A 20206-nucleotide genomic window follows, 5' to 3' on the forward strand; every position below is an offset into this window, starting at 1 on the left:
CTTGATTTGAACCTTTGTAAGTGTTCAAATTTTTTTAGATTTAGAATAGGTCTCACCTAGCCTTCTGGCTTCAGTACCACAATATAATGTGGAATAATACCCCTTTTCTTGTTGTAGGAGGGGTAATTTGATTATCACCTGCTGGGAATACAGCTTGTGAATTGTTTCCCATACTGCCTCCTTGTCGGAGGGAGACCTTGGTAAAGCAGACTTCAGGAGCCTGCGCAGGGGAAACGTCTCGACATTCCAATCTGTACCCCTGGGATACTACATGTAGGATCCAGGGGTCCTGTACGGTCCCAGCGTCATGCTGAGAGCTTGGCAGAAGCGGTGGAACGCTTCTGTTCCTGGGAATGGGCTGCCTGCTGCAGTCTTCTTCCCTTTCCTCTATCCCTGGGCAGATATGACTCTTATAGGGACGAAAGGACTGAGGCTGAAAAGACGGTGTCTTTTTCTGCAGAGATGTGACTTAGGGTAAAAACGGTGGATTTTCCAGCAGTTGCAGTGGCCACCAGGTCCGATGGACCGACCCCAAATAACTCCTCTTCCTTTATACGGCAATACACCTTTGTGCCGTTTGGAATCTGCATCACCTGACCACTGTCGTGTCCATAAACATCTTCTGGCAGATATGGACATCGCACTTACTCTTGATGCCAGAGTGCAAATATCCCTCTGTGCATCTCGCATATATAGAAAATGCATCCTATTAAATGCTCTATAGTCAATAAAATACTGTCCCTGTCAAGGGTATCAATATTTTTAGTCAGGGAATCCGACCAAGCCACCCCAGCTCTGCACATCCAGGCTGAGGCGATCGCTGGTCGCAGTATAACACCAGTATGTGTGTATATACTTTTTATGATATTTTCCAGCCTCCTGTCAGCTGGCTCCTTGAGGACGGCCCTATCTATAGACGGTACCGCCACTTGTTTTGATAAGCGTGTGAGCGCCTTATCCACCCTAAGGGGTGTTTCCCAACGCGCCCTAACTTCTGGCGGGAAAGGGTATACCGCCCATAATTTTCTATCGGGGGGAACCCACGCATCATCACACACTTCATTTAATTTATCTGATTCAGGAAAAACTACGGTAGTTTTTTTACATCCCACATAATACCCTCTTTTGTGGTACCTGTAGTATCAGAAATATGTAACACCTCCTTCATTGCCCTTAACGTGTGGCCCTAATAAGGAATACGTTTGTTTATTCACCGTCGACACTGGATTCAGTGTCTGTGTCTGTGTCGACCGACTAAAGTAAACGGGCGTTTTAAAACCCCTGACGGTGTTTCTGAGACGTCTGGACCGGTACTAATTGTTTGTCGGCCGTCTCATGTCGTCAACCGACCTTGCAGCGTGTTGACATTATCACGTAATTCCCTAAATAAGCCATCCATTCCGGTGTCGACTCCCTAGAGAGTGACATCACCATTACAGGCAATTGCTCCGCCTCCTCACCAACATCGTCCTCATACATGTCGACACACACGTACCGACACACATCACACACACAGGGAATGCTCTGATAGAGGACAGGACCCACTAGCCCTTTGGAGAGACAGAGGGAGAGTTTGCCAGCACACACCAAAAACGCTATAATTATATAGGGACAACCTTATATAAGTGTTTTCCCTTATAGCATCTTTTATATATTTCTAACGCCAAATTAGTGCCCCCCCTCTCTGTTTTAACCCTGTTTCTGTAGTGCAGTGCAGGGGAGAGCCTGGGAGCCTTCCCCTCCAGCCTTTCTGTGAGGGAAAATGGCGCTGTGTGCTGAGGAGATAGGCCCCGCCCCTTTTTCGGCAGGCTCGTCTCCCGCTCTTTAATGGATTCTGGCAGGGGTTAAATATCTCCATATAGCCCCCGGAGGCTATATGTGAGGTATTTTTAGCCAAAAAAGGTTTTCATTTGCCTCCCAGGGCGCCCCCCTCCCAGCGCCCTGCACCCTCAGTGACTGCCGTGTGAAGTGTGCTGAGAGGAAATGGCGCACAGCTGCAGTGCTGTGCGCTACCTTAAGAAGACTGAGGAGTCTTCTGCCGCCGATTCTGGACCTCTTCTCGTTTCAGCATCTGCAAGGGGGCCGGCGGCGAGGCTCCGGTGACCATCCAGGCTGTACCTGTGATCGTCCCTCTGGAGCTAATGTCCAGTAGCCAAAGAAGCCAATCCATCCTGCACGCAGGTGAGTTCACTTCTTCTCCCCTAAGTCCCTCGTTGCAGTGATCCTGTTGCCAGCAGGACTCACTGTAAAATAAAAAACCTAAGCTAAACTTTTCTAAGCAGCTCTTTAGGAGAGCCACCTAGATTGCACCCTTCTCGGCCGGGCACAAAAATCTAACTGAGGCTTGGAGGAGGGTCATAGGGGGAGGAGCCAGTGCACACCACCTGATCCTAAAGCTTTACTTTTTGTGCCCTGTCTCCTGCGGAGCCGCTATTCCCCATGGTCCTTTCAGGAACCCCAGCATCCACTAGGACGATAGAGAAATATGAAGTAAACTGAATTTTATGTCATCCTTAGGTTCAGATATGTGAAGAGAGAACAGGATTCACTTCTGTTTGTCCACATGTTTTATGATTGGAAGCCACAGGCACTGGTTTTGTCAATTTCATTGACTTTAAATAATTTGAATTTGTCCTGGACCACCAAACCAGGGCACCCCTGCAAGTGCTCCTAGGCACCCCAGGGTGCCACAGCACACAGTTTGAGAACCACTGTGTTAGGGAATGTACGACACTGAAGCATTCCGGACCTGATACAGAAAGTTTTACATAAGTTGGCATGTCATTCACTATAGGGTAGGTGTATATGACAGGTTGAAGATAACCAGGCACATACATTTTTCCCAAGCAGATCTGGAGACATATAAACATGAGCATGGCTCTGCAGTATGTACATAAATGCACAAATCTTGCTTTTACTTCTATTTTTCTTTTCTTTTTTTTGGGGTGGGTGGGGGCGGGGAAGCTAGCACCAGTCTTACTACATCTCTGTCAGTGTAATACAACCATGACATAGTGCAAGTCATATCTCCCCAGTATAGGCTTTATTCCCATTTCTTAAACTGTACAATCTACCAAATATCTGGTTGTTTAGACTAATGAATACAAAATAAAAGGTACTCCTGGTGAAACCAGCAAATCACTAACATGTCAAATTTGTGACGTGGTTCTGGTCATGAAGGGTCTATCGATCTATACTCCGCGACAACCTATATGGTCCGGTGTGATTACATTTCCGCTTACATACACACTGCACTAACTTTTATTTTCCAGTAACCAAAACACATAAACCTTAAGAATACAGTGTTTAAAATCGGAAAAATCTGATGGCCGAGTAAATTATACACTGTATGCATTCTGTCATCATATTTATCGGACTTCTGGCATTTCAGATAACCATTTAGTTCTGTAAATTTAATGCCTGAAAACGCGGCGCAGTGCCTCTCTGTCTGGATCATTATGCAAGATGTGCCTACGGGTGTCGTATGGAAGGTAGATAGTAACTAGGTAGACAGTGTCTAGGACAGACACTATTGGTCGACAGTGACTAGGTCGACAGGGTCTCTAGGTGGACAGGTCAAAAGGTCGACATGAGTTTTTTTAATGTTTTTTGTGTCGTTTTCTTCGCAGAGTGACTGGGAACCCCAATTAGTGCACTCGCATGGCTCGCTTAGCTCGCCATGCTTCGGGCTAGGTGTCTCACTTCGCTCGCTACAGAATACCGTTCCAATCGCAGTTCACGTGGATCGTTAAGTATGAAAAGGTTAAAAAAAAATGGGGAAAACTCATGTCGACCTTTTGAGCTGTCGACATAGAACTTATCGACCTAGAGACCCTGTCGACCTAGTTACTGTCGACCAATAGTGGTCGACCTAGAGACCGGATCCCGTGCCTACACGTATCACGTACCGTGCACTATGAGTCTACATGGGAGAGCTTATGAGATGCTCATTGACACACTAATGTAAATAGGCATGTGTCTAATTAAGGTATATGGCAGTTCCTATATAGAGTAAAACTAGCTGCAAAATGAGGCTTGCTCCACTCGCACAATAGAGTAAAACTAGCTGCAAAATGAGGCTTGCTCCACTCGCACAATAGAGTAAAACTAGCTGCAAAATGAGGCTTGCTCCGCTCGCACAATAGAGTAAACTAGCTGCAAAATGAGGCTTGCTCAAATCGCACAATAGAGTAAAACTAGCTGCAAAATGAGGCTTGCTCCACTCGCACAATACAGTAAAACTAGCTGCAAAATTAGGCTTGCACCACTCGCAAAAGTCCGTATAAAAGCCTCAATTAGTGAATTTTGTTTTGTACATTTTTCAACGTGTAAAAACAAACACATTTTTTTTAAAAATGACGACTCGAATGGGCATCTACCTCTTTATTTCCATCTGCTGCTGGCTTGTAACCAGGGATGTATTAGCCCGGCTTTGTCCAGTACACTTTTGCTCCTCATAGCTCTTTAACTTTTCTTTTAAGGTAGCAATCTAAAATGAACAAGAATATGAAGGTAAATAAAGAATTGGCAACGCACCTGTGTCTTACATGTATTACAGACACCAAATTATATAGGGCAATGTACAGACTAACAATGGACAGCAGCTATAATTTACAATTGATTTAATGTATTTTGGCACATGGTTGACAGAAAGTTTACAAATGAAAATAAATTGAACCGCTACCATTGTGAAATTGAATGTTCCTTGCCAGCATTAAATTAAGACATTTTCTGTAAGGTTCTTGTAAAACGTTTACACATCAGTGCATTTAAACAACATAACAATTTGTATATAAAGACAAGGGGTTTGGATTGTGACGCAGAGTCTTTAAAAACTTTTAATTTAAACAACCAAAATGAATTCGATCCATTTAATCTAGGTTTTAAAATAGAAAATAAGAATTTACTTACCGATAATTCTATTTCTCGTAGTCCGTAGTGGATGCTGGGAACTCCGTAAGGACCATGGGGAATAGCAGCTCCGCAGGAGACTGGGCACAAATAGAAAGCTTTAGTACTACCTGGTGTGCACTGGCTCCTCCCCCTATGACCCTCCTCCAAGCCTCAGTTAGGATACTGTGCCCAGACGAGCGTACACAATAAGGAAGGATTTTGAATCCCGGGTAAGACTCATACCAGCCACACCAATCACACCGTATAACTTGTGATCTGAACCCAGTTAACAGTATGAAAACAGAGGAGCCTCTAGAAAAGATGGCTCACTACAACAATAACCCGATTTAGTTAACAATAACTATGTACAAGTATTGCAGACAATCCGCACCTGGGATGGGCGCCCAGCATCCACTACGGACTACGAGAAATAGAATTATCGGTAAGTAAATTCTTATTTTCTCTGACGTCCTAGTGGATGCTGGGAACTCCGTAAGGACCATGGGGATTATACCAAAGCTCCCAAACGGGCGGGAGAGTGCGGATGACTCTGCAGCACCGAATGAGAGAACTCCAGGTCCTCCTCAGCCAGGGTATCAAATTTGTAGAATTTAGCAAACGTGTTTGCCCCTGACCAAGTAGCTGCTCGGCAAAGTTGTAAAGCCGAGACCCCTCGGGCAACCGCCCAAGATGAGCCCACTTTCCGTGTGGAATGGTCTTTTACAGATTTTGGCTGTGGCAGGCCTGCCACAGAATGAGCAAGCTGAATTGTACTACAAATCCAACGAGCAATAGTCTGCTTAGAAGCAGGAGCACCCAGCTTGTTGGGTGCATACAGGATAAACAGCGAGTCAGATTTTCTGACTCCAGCTGTCCTGGAAACATATATTTTCAGGGCCCTGACTACGTCCAGCAACTTGGAGTCCTCCAAGTCCCTAGTAGCCGCAGGTACCACAATAGGCTGGTTCAAGTGAAACGCTGAAACCACCTTAGGGAGAAATTGAGGACGAGTCCTCAATTCTGCCCTGTCAGAATGAAAAATTAGGTAAGGGCTTTTATATGACAAAGCCGCCAATTCTGAGACACGCCTGGCTGAAGCCAGGGCCAACAGGATTACCACTTTCCATGTGAGATATTTTAAGTCCACAGTGGTGAGTGGTTCAAACCAATGTGATTTTAGGAACCCCAAAACTACATTGAGATCCCAAGGTGCCACTGGAGGCACAAAAGGAGGCTGTATATGCAGTACCCCTTTGACAAACGTCTGAACCTCAGGAACTGAAGCCAGTTCTTGCTGGAAGAAAATCGACAGGGCCGAAATTTGAACCTTAATGGACCCTAATTTTAGGCCCATAGACAGTCCTGTTTGCAGGAAATGCAGGAAACGACCCAGTTGAAATTCCTCTGTAGGGGCCTTCCTGGCCTCGCACCACGCAACATATTTACGCCAAATACGGTGATAATGCTGCACGGTTACATCCTTCCTGGCTTTGATCAGGGTAGGTATGACTTCATCCGGAATGCCTATTTCCTTCAGGATCCGGCGTTCAACCGCCATGCCGTCAAACGCAGCCGCGGTAAGTCTTGGAAAAGACAGGGTCCCTGCTGGAGCAGGTCCCATCTTAGAGGTAGAGGCCACGAGTCCTCTGTCAGCATCTCTTGAAGTTCCGGGTACCAAGTCCTTCTTGGCCAATCCGGAGCTACGAGTATAGTCCTTACTCCTCTCCTTCTTATGATTCTCAGTACCTTGGGTATGAGAGGCAGAGGAGGGAACACATACACTGACTGGTACACCCACGGTGTTACCAGAGCGTCCACAGCTATTGCCTGAGGGTCCCGTGACCTGGCGCAATACCCGTCTAGTTTTTTGTTGAGGCGGGACGCCATCATGTCCACCTTTGGTTTTTCCCAACGGTTCACAATCCTGTTGAAGACTTCTGGGTGAAGTCCCCACTCTCCCGGATGGAGGTCGTGTCTGCTGAGGAAGTCTGCTTCCCAGTTGTCCACTCCCGGAATGAATACTGCTGACAGTGCTATCACATGATTTTCCGCCCAGCGAAGAATCCTTGCAACTTCTGCAATTGCCCTCCTGCTTCTTGTGCCGCCCTGTCTGTTTACGTGGGCGACTGCCGTGATGTTGTCCGACTGGATCAACACCGGCTGACCCTGAAGCAGAGGCCTTGCTAGGCTTAGAGCATTGTAAATGGCTCTTAGCTCCAGTATATTTATGTGAAGTGTTGTCTCCAGGCTTGACCACAAGCCCTGGAAAATTCTTCCTTGTGTGACTGCTCCCCAGCCTCTCAGGCTGGCTGGCATCCGTGGTCACCAGGACCCAGTCCTGAATGCCGAATCTGCGGCCCTCTAGAAGATGAGCACTCTGCAACCACCACAGAAGAGACACCCTTGTCCTTGGGGACAGGGTTATCCGCTGATGCATCTGAAGATGCGATCCGGACCCTTTTTCCAGCAGATCCCACTGGAACGTTCTTGCGTGGAATCTGCCGAATGGAATCGCTTCGTAGGAAGCTACCATCTTTCCCAGGACTCTTGTGCATTGAAGCACTGAGACTTGCCCTGGTTTCAGGAGGTTTCTGACCAGTTCGGATAGCTCCCTGGCTTTCTCCTCCGGAAGGAACACCTTTTTCTGGACTGTGTCCAGAATCATCCCTAGGAACAGAAGACGTGTTGTCGGAATCAGCTGCGATTTTGGGATATTTAGAATCCAGCCGTGCTGCCGTAGCACTACTTGAGATAGGGCTACTCCGACTACTAACTGTTCTCTGGATCTTGCTCTTATCAGGAGATCGTCCAAGTAAGGAATAATTAAAACGCCTTTTCTTCGAAGAAGAATCATCATTTCGGCCATTACCTTGGTAAAGACCCGGGGTGCCGTGGATAATCCAAACGGCAGCGTCTGAAACGGATAGTGACAGTTTTGTACCACAAACCTGAGGTACCCTTGATGAGAAGGGTAAATGGGGACATGGAGGTAGGCATCTTTGATGTCCAGAGACACCATATAGTCCCCCTCTTCCAGGTTCGCGATCACTGCCCTGAGTGACTCCATCTTGAATTTGAACCTCTGTATGTAAGTGTTCAAAGACTTCAGATTTAAAATAGGTCTCACCGAGCCGTCCGGCTTCGGTACCACAAACAGCGTGGAATAATACCCCTTCCCTTGTTGCAGGAGGGGTACCTTGATTATCACCTGCTGGGAATACAGCTTGTGAACTGCCTCCAATACTGCCTCCCTGTCGGAGGGAGACGTTGGTAAAGCAGACTTCAGGAACCGGCGAGGGGGAGACGTCTCGAACTCCAATTTGTACCCCTGAGATACTACTTGAAGGATCCAGGGGTCCACTTGCGAGTGAGCCCACTGCGCGCTGAAATTCTTGAGACGGGCCCCCACGGTGCCTGAGTCCGCTTGTAAGGCCCCAGCGTCATGCTGAGGACTTGGCAGAAACGGGAGAGGGCTTTTGTTCCTGGGAATTGGCTGTCTGTTGCAGTCTTTTTCCCCTTCCTCTGCCCCGGGGCAGAAAAGAGGAACCTTTTGTCCGCTTGCCCTTATGGGGACGAAAGGACTGAGCCTGATAAGACGGCGTCTTTTTATGCTGAGAGGCGACCTGGGGTAAAAATGTGGATTTCCCAGCAGTTGCCGTGGCCACCAGGTCCGATAGACCGACCCCAAATAACTCCTCCCCTTTATAAGGCAATATTTCCATATGCCGTTTAGAATCCGCATCACCTGACCACTGTCGCGTCCATAACCCTCTTCTGGCAGAAATGGACAGCGCACTCACTCTTGATGCCAGAGTGCAAATATCCCTCTGTGCATCTCGCATATATAGAAATGCATCTTTTAAATGCTCTATAGTCAACAATATACTGTCCCTATCCAGGGTATCAATATTTTCAGTCAGGGAATCCGACCAAGCCACCCCAGCGCTGCACATCCAGGCTGAGGCGATTGCTGGTCGCAGTATAACACCAGTATGTGTGTATATACTTTTTAGGATATTCTCCAGTTTTCTGTCACCTGGTTCCTTGAGGGCGGCCGTATCAGGAGACGGTAACGCCACTTGTTTTGATAAGCGTGTGAGCGCTTTATCCACTCTAGGGGGTGTTTCCCAACGCGCCCTAACCTCTGGCGGGAAAGGGTATAATGCCAATAACTTTTTAGAAATTATTAGTTTTTTATCGGGGGAAACCCACGCTTCATCACACACCTCATTTAATTCATCTGATTCAGGAAAAAAATAAGAATTTACTTACCGATAATTCTATTTCTCGGAGTCCGTAGTGGATGCTGGGGTTCCTGAAAGGACCATGGGGAATAGCGGCTCCGCAGGAGACCGGGCACAAAAAGTAAAGCTTTAGGATCAGGTGGTGTGCACTGGCTCCTCCCCCTATGACCCTCCTCCAAGCCTCAGTTAGGATACTGTGCCCGGACGAGCGTACACAATAAGGAAGGATTTATGAATCCCGGGTAAGACTCATACCAGCCACACCAATCACACTGTACAACCTGTGATCTGAACCCAGTTAACAGTATGATAACAGCGGAGCCTCTGAAAGATGGCTCACAACAATAATAACCCGATTTTTGTAACTATGTACAAGTATTGCAGATAATCCGCACTTGGGATGGGCGCCCAGCATCCACTACGGACTCCGAGAAATAGAATTATCGGTAAGTAAATTCTTATTTTCTCTATCGTCCTAGTGGATGCTGGGGTTCCTGAAAGGACCATGGGGATTATACCAAAGCTCCCAAACGGGCGGGAGAGTGCGGATGACTCTGCAGCACCGAATGAGAGAACTCCAGGTCCTCCTTAGCCAGGTTATCAAATTTGTAGGATTTTACAAACGTGTTTGCCCCTGACTAAATAGCCGCTCGGCAAAGTTGTAAAGCCGAGACCCCTCGGGCAGCCGCCCAAGATGAGCCCACCTTCCTTGTGGAATGGGCATTTACATATTTTGGCTGTGGCAGGCCTGCCACAGAATGTGCAAGCTGAATTGTATTACACATCCAACTAGCAAAAGTCTGCTTAGAAGCAAGAGCACCCAGTTTGTTGGGTGCATACAGGATAACAGCAAGTCAGTTTTCCTGACTCCAGCCGTCCTGGAACCTATATTTTCAGGGCCCTGACCGCATCTAGCAACTTGGAGTCCTCCAAGTCCCTAGTAGGCGCAAGACACCACAATAAGCTGGTTCAGGTGAAACACTGACACCACCTTAGGGAGAGAACTGGGGACGAGTCCGCAGCTCTGCCCTGTCCGAATGGACAAACAGATATGGGCTTTTTTGAGAAAAAAACCACCAATTTGACACTCGCCTGGTCCAGGCCAGGTCCAAGAGCATGTTCACTTTTCATGTGAGATGCTTCAAATCCACAGATTTGACTGGTTTTAAACCAATGTGTTTTGAGGAATCCCAGAACTACGTTGAGATCCCACAGTGCCACTGGAGGCACAAAAGGGGGTTGTATATGCAATACTCCCTTGACAAACTTCTGGACTTCAGGAACTGAAGCCAATTCTTTCTGGAAGAAAAATCGACAGGGCCGAAATTTGAACCTTAATGGACCCCAATTTGAGGCCCATAGACACTCCTGTTTGCAGGAAATGCAGGAATCGACCGAGTTGAAATTTCTTCGTGGGGCCTTCCTGGCCTCACACCACGCAACATTTTCGCCACATGTGGTGATAATGTTGTGCGGTCACCTCCTTTCTGGCTTTGACCAGGGTAGGAATGACCTCTTCCTGAATGCCTTTTCCCTTAGGATCCGGCGTTCCACCGCCATGCCGTCAAACGCAGCTGCGGTAAGTCTTGGAACAGACATGGTACTTGCTGAAACAAGTCCCTTCTTAGCGGCAGAGGCCATAAGTCCTCTGTGAGCATCTCTTGAAGTTCCGGGTACCAAGTCCTTCTTGGCCAATCCGGAGCCATGAGTATAGTTCTTACTCCTCTACGTCTTATAATTCTCAGTACCTTAGGTATGAAAAGCAGAGGATGGAACACATACACCGACTGGTACACCCACGGTGTTACCAGAACGTCCACAGCTATTGCCTGAGGGTCTCTTAACCTGGCGCAATACCTGTCCCGTTTTTTGTTCAGACGGGACGCCATCATGTCCACCTTTGGTAATTCCCAACGGTTTACAATCATGTGGAAAACTTCCCCATGAAGTTCCCACTCTGCCGGGTGGAGGTCGTGCCTACTGAGGAAGTCTGCTTCCCAGTTTCCATTCCCGGAATGAAACACTGCTGACAGTGCTATCACATGATTTTCCGCCCAGCGAAAAGTCCTTGCAGTTTTTGCCACTGCCCTCCTGCTTCTTGTGCCGCCCTGTCTATTTACGTGGGCGACTGCCGTGATGTTTTATCCCACTGGATCAATACCGGCTGACCTTGAAGCAGAGGTCTTGCTAAGCTTAGAGCATTATAAATTTACCCTTAGCTATATTTATGTGGAGAAAAGTCTCCAGACTTGATCACACTCCCTGGAAATTTTTTCCTTGTGTGACTGCTCCCCAGCCTCTCGGGCTGGCCTCCGTGGTCACCAACATCCAAAACTGAATGCCGAATCTGCGGCCCTCTAGAAGATGAGCACTCTGTAACCACCACAGGAGAGACACCCTTGTCCTTGGATATAGGGTTATCCGCTGATGCATCTGAAGATGCGATCCGGACCATTTGTCCAGCAGATCCCACTGAAAAGTTCTTGCATGAAATCTGCCGACTGGAATTGCTTCGAAGGAAGTCACCATTTTTTTACCATGGCCCTTGTGCAATGATGCACTGATTTTAGGAGGTTCCTGACTAGCTCGGATAACTCCCTGGCTTTCTCTTCCGGGAGAAACACCTTTTTCTGGACTGTGTCCAGAATCATCCCTAAGCACAGGAGACTTGTTGTCGGGATCAGCTGCGATTTTGGAATATTTAGAATCCACCCCTGCTGTTGTAACAGTATCCGAGATAGTGCTACTCCGACCTCCAACTGTTCCCTGGACTTTGCCCTTATCAGGAGATCGTCCAAGTAAGGGATAATTTAGACGCCTTTTCTTCGAAGAAGAACCATCATTTCGGCCATTACCTTGGTAAAGACCCGGGGTGCCGTGGACAATCCAAACGGCAGCGTCTGAAACTGATAGTGACAGTTCTGTACCACGAACCTGAGGTACCCTTAGTGATAAGGGCAAATTTGGGACATGGAGGTAAGCATCCCTGATGTCTCGGGACACCATATAGTCCCTTTCTTCCCGGTTCGTTATCACTGCTCTGAGTGACTCCATCTTGATTTGAACCTTTGTAAGTGTTCAAATTTTTTTAGATTTAGAATAGGTCTCACCTAGCCTTCTGGCTTCAGTACCACAATATAGTGTGGAATAATACCCCTTTTCTTGTTGTAGGAGGGGTAATTTAATTATCACCTGCTGGGAATACAGCTCGTGAATTGTTTCCCATACTGCCTCCTTGTCGGAGGGAGACCTTGGTAAAGCAGACTTCAGGAGCCTGCGCAGGGGAAACGTCTCGACATTCCAATCTGTACCCCTGGGATACTACTTGTAGGATCCAGGGGTCCTGTACGGTCTCAGCGTCATGCTGAGAGCTTGTCAGAAGCGGTGGAACGCTTCTGTTCCTGGGAATGGGCTGCCTGCTGCAGTCTTCTTCCCTTTCCTCTATCCCTGGGCAGATATGACTCTTATAGGGACGAAAGGACTGAAGCTGAAAAGACGGTGTCTTTTTCTGCAGAGATGTGACTTAGGGTAAAAACGGTGGATTTTCCAGCAGTTGCCGTGGCCACCAGGTCCGATGGACCGACCCCAAATAACTCCTCTTCCTTTATACGGCAATACACCTTTGTGCCGTTTGGAATCTGCATCACCTGACCACTGTCGTGTCCATAAACATCTTCTGGCAGATATGGACATCGCACTTACTCTTGATGCCAGAGTGCAAATATCCCTCTGTGCATCTCGCATATATAGAAATGCATCCTTTAAATGCTCTATAGTCAATAAAAGGGTATCAATATTTTCAGTCAGGGAATCCGACCAAGCCACCCCAGCTCTGCACATCCAGGCTGAGGCGATCGCTGGTCGCAGTATAACACCAGTATGTGTGTATATACTTTTTATGATATTTTCCAGCCTCCTGTCAGCTGGCTCCTTGAGGACGGCCCTATCTATAGACGGTACCGCCACTTGTTCTGATAAGCGTGTGAGCGCCTTATCCACCCTAAGGGGTGTTTCCCAACGCGCCCTAACTTCTGGCGGGAAAGGGTATACCGCCCATATTTTCTATCGGGGGGAACCCACGCATCATCACACACTTCATTTAATTTATCTGATTCAGGAAAAACTACGGTAGTTTTTTCACATCCCACATAATACCCTCTTTTGTGGTACTTGTAGTATCAGAAATATGTAACACCTCCTTCATTGCCCTTAACGTGTGGCCCTAATAAGGAATACGTTTGTTTATTCACCGTCGACACTGGATTCAGTGTCCCTGTCTGTGTCTGTGTCGACCGACTAAAGTAAACGGGCGTTTTAAAACCCCTGACGGTGTTTCTGAGACGTCTGGACCGGTACTAATTGTTTGTCGGCCGTCTCATGTCGTCAACCGACCTTGCCGCGTGTTGACATTATCACGTAATTCCCTAAATAAGCCATCCATTCCGGTGTCGACTCCCTAGAGAGTGACATCACCATTACAGGCAATTGCTCCGCCTCCTCACCAACATCGTCCTCATACATGTCGACACACACGTACCGACACACAGCACACACACAGGGAATGCTCTGATAGAGGACAGGACCTACTAGCCCTTTGGAGAGACAGAGGGAGAGTTTGCCAGCACACACCAAAAACGCTATAATTATATAGGGACAACCTTATATAAGTGTTTTCCCTTATAGCATCTTTTTTATATATTTTTAACGCCAAATTAGTGCCACCCCTCTCTGTTTTAACCCTGTTTCTGTAGTGCAGTGCAGGGGAGAGCCTGGGAGCCTTCCCTCCAGCCTTTCTGTGAGGGAAAATGGCGCTGTGTGCTGAGGAGATAGGCCCCGCCCCTTTTTCGGCGGCCTCGTCTCCCGCTCTTAACGGATTCTGGCAGGGGTTAAATATCTCCATATAGCCCCCGGAGGCTATATGTGAGGTATTTTTAGCCAAAAAAAGGTTTTCATTGCCTCCCAGGGCGCCCCCCTCCCAGCGCCCTGCACCCTCAGTGACTGCCGTGTGAAGCGTGCTGAGAGGAAATGGCGCACAGCTGCAGTGCTGTGCGCTACCTTAAGAAGACTGAGGAGTCTTCATGCCGCCGATTCTGGACCTTCTTCTTGTTTCAGCATCTGCAAGGGGGCCGGCGGCGAGGCTCCGGTGACCATCCAGGCTGTACCTGTGATCGTCCCTCTGGAGCTAATGTCCAGTAGCCAAAGAAGCCAATCCATCCTGCACGCAGGTGAGTTCACTTCTTCTCCCCTAAGTCCCTCGTTGCAGTGATCCTGTTGCCAGCAGGACTCACTGTAAAATAAAAAACCTAAGCTAAACTTTTCTAAGCAGCTCTTTAGGAGAGCCACCTAGATTGCACCCTTCTCGGCCGGGCACAAAAATCTAACTGAGGCTTGGAGGAGGGTCATAGGGGGAGGAGCCAGTGCACACCACCTGATCCTAAAGCTTTACTTTTTGTGCCCTGTCTCCTGCGGAGCCGCTATTCCCCATGGTCCTTTCAGGAACCCCAGCATCCACTAGGACGATAGAGAAATAAGATTTTACTTACCGATAAATCTATTTCTCGTAGTCCGTAGTGGATGCTGGGACTCCGTAAGGACCATGGGGATATAGCGGCTCCGCAGGAGACAGGGCACAAAATAAAAGCTTAAGGATCAGGTGGTGTGCACTGGCTCCTCCCCCTATGACCCTCCTCCAAGCCTCAGTTAGGATACTGTGCCCGGACGAGCGTACATAATAAGGAAGGATATTGAATCCCGGGTAAGACTCATACCAGCCACACCAATCACACCGTACAACTTGTGATCTGAACCCAGTTAACAGTATGATAAACGCAAAGGAGCCCCTGAAAAGATGGCTCACAACAATAATAACCCGAATTTTTTGTAACAATAACTATATACAAGTATTGCAGACAATCCGAACTAGGGATGGGCGCCCAGCATCCACTACGGACTACGAGAAATAGATTTATCGGTAAGTAAAATCTTATTTTCTCTGACGTCCTAGTGGATGCTGGGACTCCGTAAGGACCATGGGGATTATACCAAAGCTCCCAAACGGGCGGGAGAGTGCGGATGACTCTGCAGCACCGAATGAGAGAACTCCAGGTCCTCCTCAGCCAGGGTATCAAATTTGTAGAATTTAGCAAACGTGTTTGCCCCTGACCAAGCAGCTGCTCGGCAAAGTTGTAAAGCCGAGACCCCTCGGGCAGCCGCCCAAGATGAGCCCACCTTCCTTGTGGAATGGGCTTTTACTGATTTTGGCTGTGGCAATCCTGCCACAGAATGTGCAAGCTGAATTGTACTACAAATCCAACGAGCAATCGTCTGCTTAGAAGCAGGAGCACCCAGCTTGTTGGGTGCATACAGGATAAACAGCGAGTCAGATTTTCTGACTCCAGCCGTCCTGGAAACATATATTTTCAAGGCCCTGACAACGTCAAGCAACTTAGAGTCCTCTAAGTCCCTGGTAGCCGCAGGTACCACAATAGGTTGGTTCATGTGAAATGCAGAAACCACCTTAGGTAGAAATTGAGGACGAGTCCTCAATTCCGCCCTGTCAGAATGAAAAATCAAGTAAGGGCTTTTATATGATAAAGCCGCCAATTCTGACACACGCCTGGCTGAAGCCAAGGCTAACAGCATCGACACCTTCCATGTGAGATATTTTAAGTCCACAGTGGAAAGTGGTTCAAACCAATGTGACTTTAGAAAACTCAACACCACATTGAGATCCCAAGGTGCCACTGGAGGCACAAAAGGAGGCTGTATGTGCAGCACCCCTTTTACAAATGTCTGAACTTCAGGTACTGAAGCCAGTTCTTTCTGGAAGAAAATCGACAGGGCCGAAATTTGAACCTTAATGGACCCTAATTTTAGGCCCATAGACAGTCCTGTTTGCAGGAAATGAAGGAAACGACCCAGTTGAAATTCCTCTGTAGGGGCCTTCTTGGCCTCACACCACGCAACATATTTACGCCAAATGCGGTGATAATGTTTTGCGGTTACGTCCTTCCTGGCTTTGACCAGAGTAGGGATGACTTCTTCTGGAATGCCTTTTTCCCTCAGAATCCGGCGTTCAACCGCCATGCCGTCAAACGCAGCCGCGGTAAGTCTTGGAACAGACAAGGCCCCTGCAGTAGCAGGTCCTTTCTTAGAGGTAGAGGCCACGGTTCGTCCGTGAGCATCTCTTGAAGTTCCGGGTACCAAGTCCGTCTTGGCCAATCCGGAACCACGAGTATAGTTCTTTACTCCTCTCCTTCTTATGATTCTCAGTACTTTTGGTATGAGAGGCAGAGGAGGGAACACATACACTGACTGGTACACCCACGGCGTTACCAGAGCGTCCACTGCTATTGCCTGAGGGTCCCTTGACCTGGCGCAATATCTGTCCAGTTTTTTGTTTAGACGTGACGCCATCATGTCCACCTTTGGTTTTTCCCAACGGTTTACAATCAGGTGGAAGACTTCTGGGTGAAGTCCCCACTCTCCCGGGTGAAGGTCGTGTCTGCTGAGGAAGTCTGCTTCCCAGTTGTCCACTCCCGGAATGAATACTGCTGACAGTGCTATCACATGATTTTCCGCCCAGCGAAGAATCCTTGCAGCTTCTGCCATTGCCCTCCTGCTTCTCGTGCCGCCCTGTCTGTTTACGTGGGCGACTGACGTGATGTTGTCCGATTGGATCAACACCGCCTGACCCTGAAGCAGAGGTTTTGCTTGACTTAGGGCATTGTAAATGGCCCTTAGTTCCAGAATGTTTATATGAAGAGACGTTTCCAAGCTTGACCACAGGCCCTGGAAATTCCTTCCCTGTGTGACTGCTCCCCAGCCTCTCAGGCTGGCATCCGTGGTTACCAGGATCCAATCCTGAATGCCAAATCTGCGGCCCTCTAGTAGATGAGCACTCTGCAGCCACCACAGGAGAGACACCCTTGTCCTTGGCGACAGGGTTATCCGCTGATGCATCTGCAGATGCGATCCGGACCATTTGTCCAGTAGATCCCACTGAAATGTTCTTGCATGGAATCTTCCGAATGGAATCGCTTCGTAAGAAGCCACCATTTTCCCCAGGACCCTCGTGCACTGATGCACTGAGACCTGTCCTGGTTTTAGGAGGTTCCTGACTAGCTCGGATAACTCCCTGGCCTTCTCCTCCGGGAGAAACACCTTCTTCTGGACTGTGTCCAGAATCATTCCTAGGAACAGTAGACGTGTCGTTGGAATCAGCTGCGATTTTGGAATATTTAGAATCCACCCGTGCTGACGTAACACTACCTGAGATAGTGCTACTCCGACTTCTAACTGTTCCCTGGATCTTGCCCTTATCAGGAGATCGTCCAAGTAAGGGATAATTGAAATGCCTTTTCTTCGTAGAAGAATCATCATTTCGGCTATTACCTTGGTAAAGACCCGAGGTGCCGTGGACAATCCAAACGGCAGCGTCTGAAACTGATAATGACAGTTTAGTACTACAAACCTGAGGTACCCTTGGTGAGAAGGGTATATCGGGACGTGGAGATAAGCATCTTTGATGTCCAGAGACACCATATAGTCCCCTTCTTCCAGGCTCGCTATCACTGCTCTGAGTGACTCCATCTTGAATTTGAACCTTTTTATGTAAGTGTTCAAGGATTTCAGATTTAAAATTGGTCTCACCGAGCCGTCCGGCTTCGGTACCACAAACAGCGTGGAATAATACCCATTTCCTTGTTGCAGGAGGGGTACCTTGATTATCACCTGCTGGGAATACAGCTTGTGAATGGCTTCTAGAACTGCCTCCCTGTCGGAGGGAGACTTTGGTAAAGCAGACTTCAGGAAACGATGAGGGGGAAACGCCTCGAATTCCAGTTTGTACCCCTGCGATACTACCTGTAGAATCCAGGGATCCACTTGCGAGTGAGCCCACTGCGCGTTGAAATTTTTGAGACGGGCCCCCACCATATCTGAGTCTGCTTGTAAAGCCCCAGCGTCATGCTGAAGACTTGGCAGAAGCAGGGGAGGGCTTCTGCTCTTGGGAAGCGGCTGCATGGTGCAGTCTTTTTCCTCTTCCTCTGCCCCGGGGCAGAAAGGAGTGGCCTTTTGCTCGCTTGTACTTATGGGAACGAAAGGACTGAGATTGAAAAGACGGTGTCTTTTTCTGCTGATGTGGAGTGACCTGGGGGAAAAAGGTGGATTTTCCAGCCGTTGCCGTGGCCACCAGGTCCGATAGACCAGCCCCAAATAACTCCTCCCCTTTATACGGCAATACTTCCATGTGCCGTTTGGAATCCGCATCCCCTGACCACTGTCGCGTCCACAACGCTCTTCTGGCAGAGATGGACATAGCACTTACTCTTGATGCCAGGGTGCAAATATCCCTCTGTGCATCACGCATATATAAATATGCATCCTTTAAATGTTCTATAGTTAACAAAATATTGTCCCTATCCAGGGTATCAATATTCTCGGTCAGGGAATCCGACCATGCGACTCCAGCACTGCACATCCAGGCTGAGGCGATTGCTGGTCGCAGTATAACACCAGTATGTGTGTATATACTTTTTAGGATATTTTCCAGCCTTCTATCAGCTGGTTCTTTGAGGGTAGCCGTATCAGGAGACGGTAACGCTACTTGTTTAGATAAACGTGTGAGCGCCTTATCTACCCTAGGGGGTGTTTCCCAACGCGCCCTAACCTCTGGCGGGAAAGGATATAATGCTAATAATTTTTTAGAAATTAGCTGTTTATCGGGAGAAACCCACGCTTTTTCACACACCTCATTTATTTCCTCTGACTCAGGAAAAAATATTGGTAGTTTTTTCTCACCCCACATAATACCCTTCTTTGTGGTACTTGTAGTGTCAGAAAGGTTCAATGCCTCTTTCACTGCCGTGATCATGTAACGTGTGGCCCTACTGGACATTACGTTTGTCTCGTCACCGTCGACACTAGACTCAGTATCTGTGTCAGGGTCTGTGTCGACCCACTGAGGTAACGGGCGTTTTAGCGCCCCTGACGGTGTCTGAGACGCCTGGACAGGCACTAACTGATTTGCCGGCTGTCTCATGTCGTCAACAGTTTTTTGCAAATTGCTGACATTATCACTTAATTGTTTAAATACAATCATCCAGTCAGGTGTCGACTCCCTAGGGGGTGACATCACCAACGCAGGCAACTGCTCCGCCTCCACATAATTTTCCTCCTCATACATGTCGACACACGCGTACCGACACACAGCACACACACACCGGGAATGCTCTGATAGAGGACAGGACCCCACTTAGCCCTTTGGAGAGACAGAGGGAGAGTCTGCCAGCACACACCCAGCGCTATATATATATATACAGGGATAACCTTATATAAGTGTTATTCCCTTATAGCTGCTGTTAATTATTGTTATTTGCTGCCAACAATGCCCCCCCTTCTCTTTTTTACCCTGATTCTGAAGCAGGACTGCAGGGGAGAGTCAGGGAGCCGTCCTTCCAGCGGAGCTGTGAGGGAAAATGGCGCTTGTGTGCTGAGGAGATAGGCTCCGCCCCTTCACGACGTCCTTATCTCCCGCTTTTTTGTGTAAAATGGCAGGGGATTAAAATACATCCATATAGCCCAGGAGCTATATGTGATGTATTCTGTTTTGCCACCTAAGGTATTCTGTTATATTGCGTCTCAGGGCGCTCCCCCCCCAGCGCCCTGCACCCTCAGTGACCGGAGTGTGAAGTGTGCTGAGAGCAATGGCGCACAGCTGCGGTGCTGTGCGCTACCTTAGTCTGAAGACAGGATGTCTTCTGCCGCCGATTTCATCGGACCTCTTCGTCTCTTCTGGCTCTGTAAGGGGGACGGCGGCGCGGCTCCGGTGACCCATCCAGGCTGAACCTGTGATCGTCCCTCTGGAGCTAGTGTCCAGTAGCCTAAGAAACCCGATCCACTCTGCACTCAGGTGAGTCCGTTTCTTCTCCCCTTAGTCCCACGATGCAGTGAGCCTGTTGCCAGCAGGACTCACTGAAAATAAAAAAACCTAACTAAACTTTTATTCTAAGCAGCTCAGGAGAGCCACCTAGATTGCACCCTTCTCGGCCGGGCACAAAAATCTAACT

General features: G+C 48.2%; 1 protein-coding gene across 3 annotated transcripts in view; it reads right to left on the minus strand.

Moving 5' to 3' along the window:
* KIF18A (kinesin family member 18A) overlaps positions 1-20206 on the minus strand; it is a 272865-nt gene that overhangs the window by 145488 nt on the left and 107171 nt on the right. For all 3 annotated transcript variants that reach the window (XM_063944417.1, XM_063944418.1, XM_063944419.1), the window contains exon 9: positions 4380-4489. In XM_063944417.1, the coding sequence (XP_063800487.1) occupies positions 4380-4489 (110 nt within the window). The remainder of the gene's footprint in view (positions 1-4379; positions 4490-20206) is intronic.

Source organism: Pseudophryne corroboree, chromosome 11, assembly GCF_028390025.1.
Source record: "Pseudophryne corroboree isolate aPseCor3 chromosome 11, aPseCor3.hap2, whole genome shotgun sequence".
Classification (NCBI taxonomy): Eukaryota; Metazoa; Chordata; class Amphibia; order Anura; family Myobatrachidae; genus Pseudophryne; species Pseudophryne corroboree.